Below are 13,957 nucleotides of genomic sequence, written 5' to 3' on the forward strand. Positions count from 1 at the left end.
GGCACCGAGGGAGGGAAGGGGAGCTCCCGCCGTGCCACCGCTGCCCCCGGGGAGGGCGGGCGCTCTGCCGGCCTCGGGTGCTTTTACCCAACCACTCGCCCCTTACATAAGCCAGGAGCCGGTCCGTCCCCCCCCCCTCCCCATCCCCACCGCCGCTCCCCGTTCCCCGTTCCCCCTTCCCCCTCCCGGGAGCCGCCCCCCTGCTGCAGAGATGTGACACGCCCCCTCTCCATCCCTCCCTCCCTCCCTCCCTCCCTTCCGTCGCCGTCCCCTCCCAGGAAGAAGCCGGAGTCGGCAGCGCCGCGGGCCCAGCATGGAGTAGGGCGGCCCGGGGCCGGCGGCGCCGCGCGGGCATGGAGCTGGGCCCGGGGCCCTGCGCGCTGCCGCCCGCCGCCGGGGCCGGGGCGAGGGCGGCGGCGGCGGGGGGACCCTGCGCCGAGATGCTGCAGGTGGCGGAGGAGGCCTTCCGCGGCGGCAACTTCGAGCTGGCGGCCGAGATCTACGGTTCCGAGCTGGCGGGGCTGCCGCAGCCCGAGCGGGGCCTGTGCCTCCGCCGCGCCGACGCGCTGGCCAGGGCCGGCCGCATGGCCGAGGCGCTGGACGCCTACGGCGCGGCGGCGCGGCTGGCGCGGCTGCGGCCCGAGGAGCTGCGGGAGCTGGCGGAGAGTGTCGCTCTCAGCATCCGCGACAAGGAGCTGCGTCTCCCGCCCTGGGGGAGCGGCGCGGCCGGCGGCGGCGGGGCGGAGGGCGAGAGTCTCGGCGACCCGGCGTGCTGCCGCCCGCCCGAGCTGTTCGCCTGCCCGCTGTGCCGGCGGCTGCTGTGCGAGCCGGTGACCCTGCACTGCGGGCACACCCACTGCCGCCGCTGCGCCGAGCCCGGCGACTGCGGCCGCTGCCACCGCCCGCGCCGCCCTGCCGAGCCGACCCCTGCCGCCGCCGCGCTGCCGCCGGCCGCCGGCCGCCCGCGGGTCAACGTGGTGCTGGGCAACCTGCTGCACAAGTGGTTCGGCGCCGAGAGCCGGGCGCGGCGGCTCCGCGCCGAGGGCGACGCGCTGCGGGAGCGCCAGGAGCTACCGGCCGCCCTGGAGAAGTACAACCAGGCCCTGGAGATGGGTGAGTGGCGCCGGCGAGAGGAGGAGGAGGAGGGGGCGCGGCGGGGACAGCGCTGGCCGCCGCCACCGGGCTGGCCCCGGAGCCGGGCGGGGAGGGGGCTTGCGGTGAGTGGTGGGAGAGGGCGCCTGCGGGAGGCTACGAGCAGGAATCCTGCCAGCGGGTCTCCTCACGCCCGCCCCCTGCTCCAGTGAATGGCTATTTTTGTTCCACTGGTATTTTTGTCCTTGCTCTGAAGGTGCTTGGCGTTTAGCTGTTCGCTGCCGATGACTCATTATGCAGTATTTCTAGAAAACCCGCTTTCCTATTTATGGGGAAGCCATCATTCAGCGTAGGATACGCAGTAGTGGTCGTGTTGAGCCGCGCCACGGCTTCCTGGAAGAAATGAGTGTGTGGATCAGATTCATTCAGCTACGTGCAGCTGCACCTTTAGCAAGATAAAAGCTTTGAAAACACCTGATGGGATATCAGTAGGTGTAAAGGCTCAGAAAATTTCCTTTGTCTTGCACTGTGCAAAATACTCAAGGTTATCTACGTTTAGCCTTGGAGAGACAGTCCACTCGTGTTTTGAGCGTAGCCTCTTTGTTGACACAGAGGATTTCTGTGTGCATGGTGTTCTCTGAAAAGCTTGGCTTTAAATAATAATGCCTGCCTTCCTCCTCTGCCAAACCGGTGGCAGCCTTAGTTTATCAAAACCAGCTTGTTTTCAGGTTCTGCGCCGAGTAGTAGGTGGGTGCTGCTCGCTCGGTTGTAGCCCTGTAGTAGTGGATGTGTGCGTGCGCCCGGCTGTTTGCCCTGCGAGCGGTGGGGGTGGTACAGCACCGGGCATGGCTGGGAGGCGTGCGGCGGGGAGAGCCGTGAGCTCGGCACAGCCCCCGCGATCTGCCGCTCCTCCGCTCTCAGCGACGTGGATGTCCGGTTTAATCGAGGAGGAAGGGGGGAGAATGCCTCCGTCGTTTTAACACTGACGAAATCCTGCGGGTAAATGTCTTTGAAAGACAAGCGTAGGGAAAATTGTGCCGCTCCTCTGTCAATGAGCTCCTTCCCTGCATTGACTAAAAATCACGTTCTTTGATCCTTGCTGTTACATGCAGGGATAAATGGCTCTGATTATTATTTGTTTTAATTTCTTTTGTTGTGGAGAGAAATAATTTCACCGTTATTCCAGTCCTTGGCTCACTTTCAGTTTTTTGCCACGGCTTAATGATAGGCATTGGAGATAGAAGAGTTTGGGATGGGATAGCATAACATACTATCTACTCACAGCTGGTACTGACTGTAGAAAGCATTACTTCTGCTGTTTCTTCCACTTTCCCAGCTAGATGTGACAAGTTTTCAGTCCTATCTGAAAACTATCCTATAAAACTATTATGTGGTTTAGCTGAAGTAATCCCTGTTAAAGTAGGGCAGGATGGAGCCCAAGAAGGAAGGTGAAGCAGAGGGAGAGGAGAGGCTTAATGTAGGTCACTGGTGGATACGGTGAATTTTCAGTAGGGAAGCATCCTAATATTTTGGGTTCAGGGTCCTACTGCTGGGAAAAATAGCATCTCATCAATGAAATTAATGTTTGAAGAGTTTTTTAGAGAACTATTTCTCACTGTTGTCTCTGCTTCTTGCTGTGTCTGCATGGGGCTGAAAGGAGAGGGAAGACTGTGGTGTGCTGCTGGTGTTCTCACACAGCATGTGTCTTTCTCCTTCCTCTCCCTGGGGTACAATCTCCAGCCATGGCTGTTGTGCATCAGGGCCTCAAGATAATTCCTTTGCAGTGTCCTTATTTCTGTCTTCAGTGATTTCCCAAGCAGCCTGGGAATCCATTCAGAAGGTCCTCACTCTGTCAGTGAACTTGAGTCTTTTCTTTTTAATAAAATTGTAATTGGAAATAATAACAGGTATCTTGCTAGCTTTTGAAATCCACATTCCAGAGGCTTACGTGTTGAAACTTCCCTGTAGTGGATCCAAATTCCTACTGATGAAGGGCAGCCCATGCCCCCAGCCCATCATCTTTTTTGATGTTTTGTGCATGCTGGTGCTGTTCCTCACAAATTGAACTACTGTGTATGAGCCTTGTGTTCTTAAATTCTTGCCACACGTTCACTGCTCTCCCACATGCTGGAGTTGCCTTCTTGTTTTCCAGCCAAGTATCATGGTAAATAAGGAAAAACCCCACAACTCTTCCAACTGTTCAGTGTTGAAATGTTAGCATGTGAGTGACTAAAAAGCACAGGACAGCCCTAGCAGTCACACCAGGTGCCTGAGAGCATTGTCCAAAAGCTTCCTGAACTATCAAGCTTGTGGCTATGACCATTTCCTTGGGGAGCCTCTTCCAGTGCCCAGCCACCCTTTGGGTGAAAAATCTTCTCCTAAAATCCAACCTAAACCTCCCCAGACTCAGCTTCATGCTGTTTCCTCAGGTCCTGTCCCTAGTCACCAACGAAAAGAAATCAGTGCATGGGCCTCCACTTCCCCTTGTAAGGAAGCTGTAAATTGTGATGAGGTGTCCTCTCAGTTTCCTCTACTCCTGGCTGAACCCACTTCTGATGTGTGAGAAGATAAGTGCTTTTTACAACCGCCAAATGCTCGTGTATTGCACAAGCATGTCAAGGGCCTGGCTATTTGAATTTTATTTTTTTTTTTTAGTGACTGTAGGCTCATGAACGCATTGATAATACAATTGTGATATAAAGTTAGGTAAAATTCCAGGTTTCTTGGCAGTACACATACTTCAGTGGGATTTTTTTACTGGTGTTTTTTGTGAAATACTTTCCTACTCTATTTGTTACAGCTAGCTTTGTGTGATGCAATATTAAAGCAAGTTTTCTTGTCATTTTGCTCGTTTTGATTGTGACCTTCTCCTGATTGACACTTTAGTTCTTGAGGTGCTTCAATTCTTGAATTACATTTCTGGTGCAATCTGGAATGTCTGGTACATATTTCAGGCCTGGGAAGAGATCTACATGCCTTCAAGTTGTCAGCTTTTTCCAGTTGAACTAGTTAGTCTTACAAACTCATACTGTCAGTGAGTATGTTCATCTTTTATCCTTAGCTATCACATTTACAACAGCAGTGCTGCTCCCATGTTCACTCCTGTAGTCTGATATGGATTCAGGTGTGGTTGAGTGGGGTTTTTTTGTTCTTAAGAAAATCAGCTTTGCTATTTGATCCTTCCAGTCCTCTTGAGAGGTGATCTCTGCTGTATTATACAAAGTCACTGCCTTTCGTTTTTCCTCTGCTATAGACATTGTAATAGATCCTCCATTATTGTAAGGTGTCTAATTACCACAGATTCAAAGCAAGCACATGTCAAGCTGCTTGAAAGAAAGCATTTGTTTCCAGATGGATCATTTTTTGTGCCAAGCTTTATGCTGTTCAGCCATCATAATATCAAGTATTGTCCAAATGTTGCTCTCATGGCTGTTACCCCAGCTTTCTGAATTTCATTTGTGTGGGGTGGGCTTCCTCTCTGACATCCCTTCTCTTCTAACTAGCCTTTTGATTGGACTCCTAGGTTAGTTAAACTGAAATATATGATATATGTGTGTGGGATTGCTTTGTTTGTGGGGTTGTTTTCTTTTGTTTATTTGGGTTTGGAGCCTCTTTGTGCAGTATGTGCTTTCTGCACCCTTTTTTCTTTGACCTGCTGCTCTTGCTGATGGAGGTACTCTCTGGAGGGACTGTGCTTGGGAGGAGTAGTTATTTCCTTATATCCAGGCATACAGACTCTTTAAGCTGTGTGCCTGAATTAAAGTAAGCTAGATTTCAGTGACAAATAAATTTATTTTGAGGATGTGCTTTTGGGAGTGTGTTCTGGTTTTGTTTTGGTTTTTTTTTTTTTTTTTTTTTTAATTTATTTCTCCAAAGCAGTTCTCATTTACAGAGGCAACAGGTAGCTGTTGCTTCATTGGGAAGATTGTGAATAGAGCTTTTCCCAAGTACAGCTCTAAAAGAGATGAAGCTCTCGTTGGCATGAGGGTGCATTCATTAGACAGCATTCATGTTACAGGTCCTGGGTGGTCTCTCAAGCCTGCCCACAGGGCTGTGGCTCTGCTGGGAAGGGCTGTGACCTTGTGCCCACCTGACCCTAATCTCAAATTAGCTTCTTGGGGTGTGGAGGGAGCCCTGCCCTGGCTCCTGTGATGTGATGTGTGAATTTTTTTTTTGCTTGCTGTGTGCTGTACGGTTGGGTCCCAGCCCTGAGGGTGGCACCCATCCTATCTGAATGCTGGTATTCCAGGACAGCTTGTTTCTACATGAGACATGTTGCTTCAGTGTGTAGTTACCCACTGCTGCAGAGTTTTATCAGGCTCGAGAAGATCATTGTTTCTGGAAGGCTGTAAGAGCTCAGCAAACACTCAAAGTGATGGTGTTTACTTCTAGTGTGATGGACTCTTTCTGAGCAGAACTATGTTTGTCCCGGGGCAGGGGGGGGTAGCTAATGCATGCAGCCACTCACATTGCCCAGGATTTTAGTTCTGCCCCTGCCAAGGTTTCCAGAATGAGCATATAGGAGATAAAGCTCAGCTGTATCATAGAGTTTTCAAAACACAATGACAGATTGAGGCCTTAGGAAGAAAGGGCTCCTTTGCACATACATCTGTGTGGGTCATTGTTTCAAGTGGATAAAGGATGGGTAGGAAAGGCCAAGGAGAGGAGGTGAGTTTGTACCAAGCCCAAAGTAGTGCCAGAGGTAGCAGTGCTACAGGGCAGGCAAGGGAGGTGCTGCTGTGTGCCTGCTGGGGATGCTCTGGTCTCTGGGAGTGCAGAGCTGCTCACTGACCTCTGGCCCACAGCGTGGTGGTTGAGGTATTGCTAGGAACAAAATGCAGATGCTTTTGTGAGCTTTGGTGGAAAGAGGAGAATCTGCCTCTCTTGGCCAGACCTTGGAGAGCCCTCCCCTCTCATCCCAGTGGATGATCATCATAAATTGGTCTGATCCAAAAGAAAGCTTATTGTGGCCACTCAACACTAATTACTTTTGTGGTCAAGCAATTAATGGAAATTTATCTGATGCTTACCAAATTCTCTCTTTGTAAGAATTGAATTAAGGGGGTGGGGCAAGCCAGGAAGCAGTAGAAAAAAGACAAAAGAAGCTACAGACCTTCAGTGTGAGTTGATTCAAGAGCAATTGCTGTAGATTTTCCTGCCAGGTAAATGCTAGATTGTGGGGTTGCACTCCTTCCTGGAGAGCATGGCATAGGTAAACTTCAAGCCAAGCATTCTTTGAGTTAGACTGAGTGCTTACAGCCATAAGATGGGTGTTGGCAAGTGTTCTGCCATGCCCCAGGAATAATTTGCTTGGGCATTTTCCTTTTATGTCTGTGTCTAAGTTGTTTCACATAAGGGTGGGAAAGGGTGATCAGAATTTCTTGGTGGACTGGTGGAACACTCTTCAGGTGCTTTCCTACTGCAGCCCTGACTAGTGATGGATTTCTCTGTTAATCCTGGGTCAAGGTCAGAAGAAGCAAAGAGCCCCAGTCTGTAAAGGGACTGAATTGTCTTTAGAGAGAGCTGTGCTTAAGTTTTTGTAGAGATTGTTGATGCCATTGTATGCATTTTATTAATTCTGCCATTTTCTAAGGTTGTACCCTTGTTAATGGTGCACCAAAGTCTTATTCAAAGAAAACTGCTAGAGAGCATCCATATGCACCTGTATGTGCATTATATATATTAGAATACTTTAATGGTCTCTTCTTTTGTATACCATCTATAGAAGGCTGCTATTAAAGATAAGGTCATTTGTCTTTTCCTGATATGATAAAAAAGATGTTTGCCAAATCTTCCTTCCTCACAGGGTCTTGGGTATACTTTCCTGTTTGCAGTAGTAAAGAAGTAAGTCTTTGATATTGTTCCAGCCATTTAGCAAAACCAACAAAAAAGTCATGGTAGACAGCTGTCATGCCTCCTACAACAGCAACTGGTTCAGTCATTTTAATAATTTATCAGAAGAATATTTAATTTTTTACCTCCTGATGTAAGGTGACTTTAACTGAAGAATGAGAGGTAGTGTTTCTGAAATTACCTGCTACAAAAAATAGTAGTTGCTTGCTGCTTAGAGGAGTTGTGCTAAAAAAGGAACTTTCCCATCCCTCTGTAAAATCTTGGAATCCCTCTGTAAAGTCTTGGAATCCACTTAAAGTGTGTGTCCAAAACCTCTTTGCCATGTTCTACATGGACAGAAAAACATGTAAAAGTAGGAATCAAGGTTACTTAGAGACTATTGCAGTAATCCCAGAGTTATTTTTAAACTTGAAATATTTTTCGGAGTTCTGCCCCACAGTGCCTCCCCCACTTCTTTCCCCCCCCCCCATTTTACTGTGAATTAGGGCTTGGAAAATAGTAGTAAATACTTCATGTATGTCACTACTGGAAACATGTCAAGTCATTTGGAGGAGAAGCTCATGTTACTCTTGGTTTGTACAGAGCTTGTGGTTGAGTGCTCAGGTCCTGTAGTTGGATCTCTGGAAGGTTTTGCCTGCTTGCAGAGGGTCTGCTGAAGGCAGAGGCATTGCTGAGCTGCAGCACCAGAGCCAAAGTGGTCAGGAGGCTTATTCATCACTGGCAAAGGGGAGAAGGCATCATGTTGTACAGTAGACAGTCTTCCTTTGGGTTTTCGGGGTTTTTTTCTGTGTTTTTTAAAAAAGTAATTAACGTTGCTCATGTAACTTATCCCATCTTAAATGGTACAGAACTGTATTTTCCCCTCCCCCTTCATGTATGTAACCCAGATGTAATTTCCTATAAATAATTGAACTGCTTCAGCAATCGTTGAGAATGAACTATACCTACTTAAAGTCTGAAGATTTTTTGAAGTCTCTTCAAACAACATACTCTTTTTTTTTCTTTGATTAAGTATAACAGAATGTCTCTTGCTTTTGAAAGATGTTTATAGAACTGACTTGTGCTTCCTTATCTTAAAATTAGTAGGGTATTGCAGTACTCTTTTCTTTTTTGCAACTGTATTGAGGGACCTGCTTGTTTTGAGGACAGAAGAAGTGAGGTAGTAACAGAGAAACAAGAGGGTCCTTTTTTGCAAAAGTCAGAAATTCTGAAACAAGCTTTAACTGGAAAAAGAGGTTACAGAGACCTGAAGGGTAACTTTAAGAAATGTAGCTTACGTAGTGGTCGTGTCAAAGAAGGCAGCTATGTTGTCACTGGTAAGGTAGTTTTATGATAGAATATCTGGCTGTAAACTGATCTTGTTAAATAAACTGTGACTGTGGGAGATCTACTTGGCTGGTCCCGCCTTGTCCGCAAAGGACAATGGTGTCTTTGGAGTCTCCTTGCAATCACAGGTTCTTTTGCACCTAGCATAGGTCCCTGTTTCTTTGGGAAGATCAGAACTTTTCCTTGGGTGCTTTGAACATCTGGTGGGGGGTTGACCCCTTGATGTTTTTTGTTTTGGTTTTGAATCCTGCTTGTTATGTCATACTTCAGTCAGTAGATATCTTGATTTGGGGCAGTCTCTGTACCTGCTGTTTGAGAGGATAATTCCATTGTGACTGAGGCTTTGGTAGGAAACCTTTCCCAGCCTTGAACTAAATGCTGGGTGAATTAGTAAGCATTGAAAAATGAGTCATATTTGTGTACTTACTGTTTTTATTATATGATGGCAAGAGGCCATAGATGACCTTGGGGTACATCATGTGAAGCAGCCCAAATGTCCAAAGGGTAGAGTGGGAACTGAAAATACAGGGAGAGTGTGTTGTTTCATGTTGTATTATCTGGAAACAGTAGCAGGCATCTAGCAGAGTGTTGAAAGATGAGTATTTGCACAGGAGGGAGCAGTGATCTCATATATTGTGCTTAGCTCCACGTTGGGACTTTCTTGAATTTCGGACTTCTGCTGCTGCAAATCATGACATGGATTTGAGAGGAAGGTTATCATTGGCTTTGGAGTTGTGGACATGGAACATAAACTGTAGGTTAATGTAATTGGTAATACATTAATTTGCAATAATGTAATGTTAATGGGCATGCTTCTTCCTCATGAGGCCAGAGCTACAGCACAAAAGCAAGGATGCAAAATGAGCTGCATCATCTGTAGCAGCTCTTCTGGGTAGCATACAACTTCCCTTACAGTGTATCTCCTGAGTAATAATGGGAACAGTGATTAGCTGTGCTTAGCAGTGATGACAGTCCAGCTTTAAATAACATATGGAGCTTCCTAACTGAGGACTTACTGAGCCTGAAATAAGACTGCTGAGAATCTAAAGCATTTTGTTCAGCACACTACAAGAGCTGGGTTTTTAAGCCTGGACTTTTGAGCAGCAAAATACTGGGACCTGAGAGAAATTAGTATCATTCTTGAAATTAAATCTTCCTTAAAAATTGGTGGCATAGGCTCCAAGTGGAGGATGGTGGTGCCCTGTGCTCCTCATCCTCACCACAACCTATTTCAAGGGTACCTAAGGCCATACACTACTGCCTGCCAGTGTTGGTCCCTTGGTCCCCCAGGGAAAATGCCTGCAGAGTCCTGTTCACAAGTGCCTGTCTCTAAGTGCTGTGGAAGGGTGCTGGGTTGCACAAGTAGATTTCTGGAGGAAGAGCCATCTTTTATTGCATTCTCTGTGCACTAAAAGCTCTTGCACATTTCCTCTGGGGTCTTTGGTTACTCCACTTCAGGAAAATGCCAGTGATTTAAATGCAAGAAGGAAAAGCCATGTTATTCAGAAAATATGTATACCTTTCAAAGTCCAGTTGTTAATCCAATTAAGGTGGACTGATGATTTAGAAAACATGGGTTTGCTGATTGCAAGTAGGTGGTCATAGTCATTGTCCCTCTTAATCAGGTTTGGGAAGCTGGTTTTCATCTTTGTTGTGAAATGAAGTTTTATTTTAAAGTCCTGAATGTCTTTACTACTTCTGCTAATTATGTTATCTAAACTTCACCTTTCTCTTTGCCACCCCCTCTTTCCCTACCAAACAATCCTGTGCATCCATTTTTTGTGTGTGGACTTGTCATGCTTACATGAAGTTGGAGGTGAAAAGCTAGTTTGCTATTCAGCTAATTACTAGAACTTTCTTATTTCTCACTAAAAAAAATATATATTTCATATTATTTTTCAAGCTTATTAAAAGGCTTTCAATACTGAATTGTTCAGAATTAAATGCATGATGTAGCAAAACAAGCCAATTTTCTTTCTCTCTCCAGGGCAGAAATTTCTTTAAAATGTGAGAGAAGTTTCTACTGAAATACTGTGCAGGCTGACTCTTACAAGCAATACTGAAAGGTTTTTGTGATGACACTTTCAGTTCTGTTCATGCCTTCAGGAAATATGCTTAGTATTGAAATAGGTTTGAAGAAGATGCAATTTTCTAGGAAGAATTATCAGATAAGGAGACTTAGAGAGTTCTTGAACTTGTTCTTTCTGTTCTGAGTTCCTGGAAGAATAAACTGTAGTTTATTACAGTAAAACTTCTATCATCATCTATGGTCAGTTGGGCAAATTCTCATAATTCCTCTAACTGCCTTCCAGGCACAAGGAGATTTTGGGGAGCCCTGTTCTCCTACCAGCCTCCCAAACTCAGCAGAATAGTTTTTTACAAAACTTGAATTCTTGGGCATATCTAGAAAAGTAATTCTGGGTGATAGCTTCTGTAACATAGTATAAAAAATGTGCAGATGAGCAAACGCACAAACATGGTGTGAGAGGAAAATTAATGATTTTGAAGAAATCCAAGCTGACAACCACACTCAGGGTAGGCAATATTTGGTGGTCCATAGGAGAGTCCAGGAGGCAAAGACCCAAACATTCCTCTGCTCTGGGCCCTGTATGGGCTAGGGTTTTGTCTGTTACAGTGAAATTATGGCTGGGGGGAAGGGAGATGCTTGGGAAGACTTCCAAGACTTGTGTCTTGGAGGAAGTCCCTGTGTTCCAGCTGCCCGGAGCCGCAGATCATGGGAGCCTCAGTACTGCATCTCTGATGCTGACAAGGACATAAATTTTGCTGTGCAGCTGTAGATTCCCAGGAGGAGATGGATTCACAAAATGCCATCTGCTGGTATTGTGGAAACAGTAAAATTTTTTATGCTTTTCTTTCTTAATATGGCCTGAAATAATGAGCCATTTCATAAAATAAATCTTCTTTTTCTCTGCTCTTTATCTCCAAAAGAGCAAAAGGGTGCATTATTTTAAAACAAATTTTTAACTATTGTGCAGCTTTTTATTTTAGGGTTGTTTCTTCGGGTTTGTTTTGTTTGTTTGTGGGTTTTGCTTGTTTTTGTTTTGTCTTTTGTTTGATTCTTTGCTCATTTGCTTTTTAATTGAAAAAAATAAACTTGACAGTTCTTATAGCATAGAATCAAAATGTTAGGAGTTGGAAGGGACCTTAAAGATCATCTAGTCCCATAGGCTGGGACACTTCTCGCTAGGCAACTGGATTGGGTTGCTCAAGGCATTGCTGAGCATGGTCTTGAACACTGGCATACTTGTATACTGGCATCCAGCAGCTTTCACAAACTCTGTACATCCTCAAGCCCTCTCCTTCCACCTTCTGTGACTTATTATTTTCACCACAGCATTTGCTGTGGCATGGAACAACTCAATATCATGGTGCTCTGTAGAAACCCTGTAGTTATTTAGGCTGTGGGTGGGTATACACTTTTTCATCCCACTTCCATGTGAGCCTTGAGTTGGACAAAGAATGAGGTTTCAGTCCATCTGGCTTTGCCCTGATGGGATGCAGACCCTCTTGGGACAGTCCTGCTGATAGCAGGAGGCTGGGAACTAGGATGCATGGGTTGGGTGTAGAGCCAGCAAGATTTCAGGCTGCACTGCTTGCTCTGTGAGTGAGGTGAGCCTCAATGGAGGTGGCTAGGCACCACTCTAGCTATGGCATCTAGTCTAGAGGCTTCCTCTCCCTTTAGAAGACTTGTTACACTATAGCCTCATAAATACTGTTGTCTTTAGCAAAGTTGTTTGATTTGTTGGGTTTTTTTATCCTTTCTCTCAGTTAACTAAACATTCCCTGCCAGGTACTCATTAAGATGGGCCACACCTTTTGCTTGCTGACTGAGTCTCAGGGAACGAGAGGTACTAGCCCTGAATACACGTAGTTTTTCTGGCTTGCCTCCAGGTTGGCTTATTTTCCCTTTGTATTGTGAGACCCTTTGGACTGTGCTTCAGGAGGACCTGCTGCTATTCCCACAGTGTTGTGCTCTGCTATGGTTTTTGTTTTTTTTTTTTTTTTTGCTTAAAACTCTTGCAGTGAAGATAAGTTCCTGAAAAAGAGCTGATGAACCTGTTCTCTCTCTGGGTCTGTTTGCACTGAAGAGTGCTGGAAAGCATCAGTGTGGTTAAAATGTGCAGTAGTGAATAGAAGCAGCAAGCTGACTTGCTTTGTCCCCTAATCTCACACTGCTTCCTTTCCCTGTCATGCCAGAAATACCCTACCCTGCACACTGCTTTCCTGTGGAGGTGCCTAACTCTGCTTGCTGCTTCTACCCACCTCAGCATACCCTGCAGCTGGGTACCCTAGAGCAGTTACAAAGATGGAAATATAGTATTAATTCCTTACTGTTCAAATGCAGCTAAATAATTTTGTATTTGAGCATTTACTAAAAGGAACAAAAAGCTTACTTGAAGATCTTAGGTTAATTGCTTTTCAGTTTCATTTAACTTGAAGTCTTTTTAAAAACTATCAGGTAGAAATGTGGATCACTGCATGCAGCAGTCTGCCTGTGTAATAGTTAAAAAAAACCACAACAAAACACCATAAAACCACACAAGCAGAAACCAGCACAGAACCCCACCTTGTGAGCTTTTGCAGAGCTCTTTAAGTGTAGTCTCTAGCTGTCACTGTCTGAGAGCAGTTGGAGAAGCATCAGCCAGGGTATGCCATGCTGCAGTTAGTGTATCTGGCGTCAGTCCACGCTACAGCCAAAAAAGGCAGCGCTCCTTGCTGCTTCTTTCCTTCTCATCTGGTGTCCTGGCACTCAAGTTTGTGTGGCTGGACAGTGAACTAGTTGAGGGGAAACTGATCCTCTTCAACCTTTCTATTTATTTGTTGCTGTTGAATTAACTTCCAGTCAATTGATTCTTTGCTCTGGTTTTCGGTGCAGGGTGCGAGCCTGGTTTGCTGCACAAGCAGTAGCATCAGCCCAAGAGAGGGGAGGAGGTGGGAGGGGGATGTGATCTTGGGCCATCCCTCCTTGTAGGTCCTTGAACTTAGAGTGGTGGCACCTGCAGCAGTTGTGCTTGCTCTGTGTGTCCATGCATATGTGCTTGTACCTGGGCTGTGTATGGGTGATGTGTTCTTACTGAGGGTGGGTTTAGGATGCTGGTGCTGAAGTGAGATCCAAACAGTGAAGCCAAAGCAGGCTGAAGAGAGTATGGAGACAGGAGCCCTGTGTGTGAACATGCATAAGGGGATATTTGTTGGAAAAGTTTAGATGTGAGCTAGTTTGGATGTGAAGTTTAAAAGTTACAGAAACGTGGTACTGTCTTTCAGCACACCTTGAAGCCTTTTTAAAGATTGTTACCAGTTCTGACAGTTTTAACCAGCTCACCTTTGGAAAGGATTACTGCACTTAGCTGCCAGCAGCCCCCTTCCAGCCTTCCAGAGGCCTCTCCCAGTACATGAAGGTCACCAGTGACCAAGAGTAAATCTCTCATAAATCTCATCACCTATGATGACATATCTGTTCTAGTGAACAAAAGCAGAGCATTATTTGGGATTTAGTGTGTGTTTTGCAAGGATGCTGCCACAGCCTGCTGCAGTGTCCTTGCCAAGCTGGGGACGTGGCAGGGAGGTGGAGAATTGACTGGACCATGGGCATGAGGTGGTCCCTTGTGGCTTGGGAGCTGCTGGGCAGATGGCTGCCAGTGGCATTGTCCAGGTGTTGTTGGTA

The 13,957-nt window shown here is 46.3% G+C and overlaps 1 protein-coding gene across 2 annotated transcripts in view; it reads left to right on the forward strand.

The window, feature by feature from the left end:
• The first annotated feature begins 236 nt into the window (after positions 1–236).
• The window catches only part of LONRF2 (LON peptidase N-terminal domain and ring finger 2), a 34,107-nt gene continuing 20,386 nt past the window's right edge, over positions 237–13,957 (forward strand). Inside the window, exon 1 of one of the 2 annotated variants that reach the window (XR_013180870.1) lies at positions 237–1,113. Coding sequence is in view for 1 of the 2 variants with exons in the window: in XM_054627698.2 (XP_054483673.1) it covers positions 354–1,113 (760 nt within the window). In the remaining variant the exon portion in view is untranslated. The remainder of the gene's footprint in view (positions 1,114–13,957) is intronic. The other variant, XM_054627698.2, reaches the window with a different exon arrangement.

This window comes from Agelaius phoeniceus, chromosome 2, assembly GCF_051311805.1.
Source record: "Agelaius phoeniceus isolate bAgePho1 chromosome 2, bAgePho1.hap1, whole genome shotgun sequence".
Lineage (NCBI taxonomy): Eukaryota > Metazoa > Chordata > Aves > Passeriformes > Icteridae > Agelaius > Agelaius phoeniceus.